This window comes from Salmo trutta, chromosome 16 (assembly GCF_901001165.1).
Source record: "Salmo trutta chromosome 16, fSalTru1.1, whole genome shotgun sequence".
In the NCBI taxonomy this organism is placed as follows: Eukaryota; Metazoa; Chordata; class Actinopteri; order Salmoniformes; family Salmonidae; genus Salmo; species Salmo trutta.
The window spans coordinates 3718925-3724924 of record NC_042972.1 but is presented as its reverse complement, the minus strand read 5'-3'; the positions used below and the strand labels follow the sequence as shown (position 1 = coordinate 3724924).

At 41.2% G+C, this 6000-nt stretch overlaps 1 protein-coding gene across 1 annotated transcript in view; it reads right to left on the bottom strand.

Moving 5' to 3' along the window:
- Positions 1-235: 235 nt before the first annotated feature.
- Positions 236-6000, bottom strand: part of LOC115149973 (dual specificity protein phosphatase 7) — a 28134-nt gene continuing 22369 nt past the window's right edge. Inside the window, exon 3 of the mRNA XM_029692814.1 lies at positions 236-4761. Coding sequence (XP_029548674.1) covers positions 4451-4761 — 311 coding nt within the window. The 3' untranslated portion in view covers positions 236-4450. The remainder of the gene's footprint in view (positions 4762-6000) is intronic.

Below are 6000 nucleotides of genomic sequence, written 5' to 3'. Positions count from 1 at the left end.
ATTTAATAACTTCACCATGCTCAAAGAGATATTCAATGTGTGCAGTAGGTTTTCTTCTCTCTAATTCCACTTTGACATTCTGGGGTATTGTGCGTAGGCCAGTGACACGAAATCTTAATTTAATCAACTTTAAATTTAGGCCGCAACACAACAAAAATGTGGAAAAAGTCAAAGGGGTGTGAATACTTTCTGAAGGCGCCGTAAACATTTATCATTCACTTTCGTTCTTCTCCTCTTTTCCCTGGCCTCTCTCCCTCCATCCATCTCACAGATCCAACACACTCTTAGGTCTATGTCCCAAATTGCACCCTATTCCCTATATAGTGCACTAATTTTGACCAGAGCTGTTTGAAACTTGGTCAAAAGTAGTGCACTATATAGGGAATAGGGTGCAATTTGGAACGCATGCTTAGTTAACAGGAAGAAGCTACAATAAAATGTCACAAAAAAAATATACAAATATTCTTGTGTTTTGTCAAATATACAAACAGAGAAAAACACTTAGGGTTTTTCTTTTCATCGTTACAAAAAGACACAAACACATGAAGCAGCTTGAAATCAAGGATTTTCTCTTTAAAAAAAAAAAAATTATAAAAAAAACTTCGGCACTGAAATACATTTCAACCCTAGGGTGTAACGTACGGCTTGTGTCCCAAATGGCACCCTACTCCTTACATAATGCACTACTTTTGACCGGAGCCCTTATGGTGCCATCGTTAAAAGTAGCGCACTATAAAAATAAAAAAGTGTGCAATTTGGGACGAAGTGTGATCGACTTGTCCACATTTCCTTATTGTTGTGACTGGGTTCAGACTCCAAACTGATAAAGTTCTATCTGGAATAATGCTATATATTATATTTAGGAGAAACAACTTTGCATATCAGCTTTAAGATATAACATATTGAAAGGCCACAGGAATTAGACTGATAGGATAGAGCACATTATCAAAACAAAACTAAATCGTTGAAGAAGAAAGACATTTGGATGTAATGAGCAGCGATAGATCTAGAAGAAATACTCAGATATAAGTACTAGGTTGTCTCCTAGCTGTGTAGCCTAGTCCCAGATATGTCTGTGTTATCATTCCACTCCAATGGCTAAACATAGGACACAAGAGGATAAGGAGTGGAATGTTAGCACAAACAGACTGGCTCCCGGGCTAGGTGTTGAGATACAAACAAACTGCTGTTATTAATAAGAGCAGTTTTGGTGGGTGCTTATATCTGTCCTATTTCAAATGTGTATTAATAGGCATGTGTGAATTGGAAATGTTTTTTATTTTTTTGTTTGTTGCATATCCCAACTCTCCCTGAGACACCCCCAGAGAGTGGGGTCGCGGCCAGGTTCTGCCAATATTAACAGCGACCCTGGAGCAATTAGGGGTAAAGTGCTCAAGGGCACGTCGATAGATAGTTCAAACCCCCAAGCCGACAAGGTGAACAAACAACCTTTCGGTTACTGGCCCAACGCTGTTACTGCAAGGCTACCTACCACCATATTAGCCTGGGTGCCAGTCTGTTTTTGCTTTGTATGAAACACATTTGTCTGGCTTGACAATGGAGTTAGTGTAGCAGGTTTCCCTGTGCTTGCCTAACAGTATAGATTTCTTCCTCACACGGCCTCAGCTGGGGAGTAACGTTACGAGGCTCGTCTCTGTTACATTGGCAAGATAAAGCACAGATGTGGGACCCAGGCTAGCAAACCAAATGAAGCCCTGTACTTTGGACACCCCAGATGAAGGAAAGGTAACTTCAGTCCCAAAGCAGAGCGCTCCGGGGGTAAATGTTTCCCCCTAGGTACAGGTCTAGAATCAGCCTTTCCTACCCAAATCCTAACCTTAACCATTAGTGGACAAAATGCTAAACTGACCCATGATCAGCATTTAAGGGAAACTTCACCCTACAAAAAAAAAAGAAAAAAATCTAAGCAGTCAGCGATACAGCTGTATTCTGTATTTACGTGTAGAATTCGAATTCTAGAATTATTATTATTATTATCGTGAAAAACAGAGTAACACAAACAAATGTATAAAATACTGTTGATATAATATTACAGAGTAAAAGAACCTCATCTGAAGACCCGTTAAAGACAAAGGCCGTGACCCAAAAGGCAACCTATTCCCTATATAGTGCACTACTTTTGACCACAGTAGAGCACTAGAGGAGTGCACTTTATAGGGAATAGGGTGCTATTAGTTGTCCGTCATTACATGTATATTTTTTTATTTATATTATCATTAAAAGAACAACATTTTTTTTATACAACGATATTTCTAAAAGTGAAATACAAAGAGTATTGAACAGTCAACAATATAGAAAGAGTTGTATTATAAGGTTATAGAATAAGGCTAGCTGAAAGCAACCCTGCTCTTTGGACCAGTCTCATGTAACAATGTCACAAAAAAAAAAAAAAAGGTTTCCAATAACTTTCCCCAACATTCCCAGGTTTTCCAGAATTCCCGGCTGGAGATTCACGTAAATCAGGAGCAAATAAACAGGAAAATCCAGGAATCCTCCAAACAGGATTTCTGGAAAACCTTGGGAAATTTACCGGAAATGTCCAACCCTAGTCATAAATCCTCTTAGCTACATACTGTATGCTGCTGTATGTTATCAGCTACAGCTTATAACTCGTTATAAGAGCTATACTTGACAGACAGCAGTAATAGTAGTTAAAAACAGTTCTCGTTGTCCGACTTCCAGCTGGTAAATAAACAACATCCAATAAACTCCTAAATAGCCTGGGGTACCAGTCTGTTTGTGCAATATTATTCCAGCTGTCATTCCAACTTGTCACATCCAAACAAGAGGCAAGGAGTGGAATGATATTACACAAATAGACTGGTACCCAGGCCTCCTCCCAACCCTCTTCCTAGGGTAGTCACCTGCACACCACTGTTGGACAACACGCAGTAGATTGTTCATGTATAGAACATAACATAATATATCATTTACCTTATATTTTATTCATAAAGTAATAATTTAGTGTAATGTAATATAATATTCATAATATCGCCAAGGCTTGCGGGGTGAATCGACCCAGGATTAAAATTCTCTCTTGGAGAGGAAGTGAGGTTCTTTTGCTGAGACAAACAGATCCATGACTTCGTCCCCCCAAAATGGCACCCTATTCACTATGTAGTCCACTCGTTTTGACCAGAGCCTTATGGGTCCTAGTCAAAAGTAGTGCACTATATAGGGAATAGGGCGCCATTTTGGGGATGCAGCCCCATCTTTTCATATGCAGTTAAGGAACAATAAGCTTCACCCAGCCAGTCCCAGCCCACAACATGGCCAGACCAGCTGCAGGAGCTAGTCTCTGCCTAGGACTGCCTCTACACCACACCATCTCTGTGCTAGTCTCTCCCACTCTCCTCCCTCTCTCCTCCCTCTTCTCCTCCTCTTCTCTTTGAATCTATCTTTCTCTGGAGAACTAGTTAATGCGCCTAGAAGTGAAATAGGCTTCACCACTGTGCAAAACTGCATTAGATCATCGTTACAAACATTAAAAAAAAAAATACAAAAAAAATACAAAAAACAACCAGAATATTATGAAAAGTAATTTTCTCTTGGTCTGTTTTCTCTTTAGTTATAGAGTCTCCTTCCGATGTTCTAGTGCTTCTGTCTCTGGTGTTGGACAGGTACGATTCCCGTAGTAGTAGAAGACATACAGTATGTCCATACATTTGTGCCTAAATGTATACAAATATACAAATGCATGTAGACATACATTAGTACTTGTACATGTTATATGCATCACTTGAACATACTTGTGTTTGTGTTAAAAAAAAATCTTTGTTTAAAAAAATTAAAAATAAAATCAGACCCCAGACACTGTAACACATTGGCACCATCTTCATCATCATTCAGTAGGGTGACATCACCTCCGTAACGGTAACTCCCAGAGAAGACAACACATTGGCACCATTATCATCAGGAGGTTGTCGTCCAAGAGGACAACAATAAATGAGTGACTGGATCAGATACACAATTCGTTTTCTGTCTTTGTATGACACTCTGTGTTCTGTTCTTCTCTGTTCTGTTCTGCTCTTCTCTGTTCTGCTCTGCTCTTCTCTGTTCTGCTCTTCTCTGTTCTGTTCTACAGCGTAGCATGTCTCAGTCTTCTCCTAGGACTTCTTCTTTCCTTAGACAAAAAAAAAACAAGCTGCTCCAAAGGCAAGACGACAAGCTTTCCAAACCACTGAGGAGAGGAGACAGGGCTTCTTCCTCTTCCTCTACAAGCCAAGCAGACTTCCATTTGGCCTCTGATCTGTCCCTGTCCACGCATCGTCAGTCCCTGTCCACGCATCGTCAGTCCCTGTCCAAGCACCGTCAGTCCACCATCCCAGGCTATACGCTGTCAAAGCCAGCCAGCCAATCTCTGAAGAGAAGAGAAAAAAACATTCACATCCAAGATGGCCGCTCAAGTCCCGCCCCCCTCACCACCCCTTCATGTAGATTCCAGCGTGTCGAGCTGGAACACGTTGTGATTGGTTGGCGTGGTGAAAAACAGTTGGTCATTGGTGGAGGAGCGGTTATCACACGGGCTATTGAGCCCCAATGTTCTCTCAAAGTCCAAGAGCTGACCCATGAAGTTAAAGTTGGGTGAGATGTTGGACTTCTTCTGTTTCACAAAGTCGTAGGCGTCGTTGAGTGACAGGTTGAGCTTCTGCATCAGGTAGGCCACGGTTACCGTTACCGAGCGACTGATCCCTGCCAGGCAGTGCACCAGGATACCACACTTTTTGGAACGAGCTTCGTCTGGAGGAAGAGAAAAGATAGAGATACAGATTAGTTTTATGCGTTTGAGAGGCAACACAATTTAGAGTTATATCAACTCCACCTCTCTGGTTTTTTGGAGTTTATAATGAGAGAACACGGTAACGCTTTACTTGACACCGAGCATCATAACAGGTTATGACACAGTCATAACCTTGTCATAATACTGTATGTAATAACAGCTGACATAACACTGTCATGACCCCATATATTTACACTTGTTGTGTCATATACTGAAGAAAAATATAAACGCAAAAATGCAACAATTTTCAAAGATTTTACTGAGTTACAGTTCATATAAGGAAACCAGTCAATTGAAATAAATTCATTAGACCCTAATCAATGGATTTCACATGACTGGGCAGGGGCGCAGCCATGGGTGGGCCTGGGAGGGCATAGGCCCACCCACTGGGGAGACAGGATCAGCCAATCAGAATGAGTTTTTCCCCACAAAAGGGCTTTAATACAGACATAAATACTCCACAGTTTCATCAGCTGTCCGGGTGGCTGGTCTCAGACGATCCCGCAGGTGAAGATGCCAGATGTGGAGGACCTTGGCTGGCATGGTTACACGTGGTCTGCATTTGTGAGGCTGGTTGGACTTACTACCAAATTCTCTAAAATGGTTGAGAAATTAACATAAAATTCTCTGGCAGCAGCTCTGGTGGACATTCCTGCAGTCAGCATGCCATTTGCATGGTCCCTCAAAACTTGAGACATCTGTGGCATTGTGTTGTGTGACAAAACTGAACATTTTAGAGAGGCCTTTTATTGTCCCCCCAGCACAAGGTGCACCTGTGTAATGATGATGCTGTTTAATCAGCTTCTTGACATGCCACACCTGTCAGGTGGATGGATTATCTTGGCAAAGGAGAAATACTCACTAACTGAGATGTAAATAAATAGATGCAGAAAATTTTAGAGAAATAAGATTTTTATGCATCTGGAAAATTTAGAGGATCTTTTATTTCAGCTCATGAAACAAGGGACCAACACTTTACATGCGTTTATATTTTGTTCATTATATATTGCATTATTTTATGGTTGGTCCCCTGCCAAGAAGTTTCCTTTCGTTTGAAAGTTTGGAGCAGTGGAAATGCCATCTCTGGAGTGATGAATCACGCTTCACCAACTGGCTGTCCAACGGACAAATCTGAGTTTGGCAGATGCCAGGAGAACGCTACCTGCCCCAATGCACAGTGCCAACTGTAAAGTTTGGTG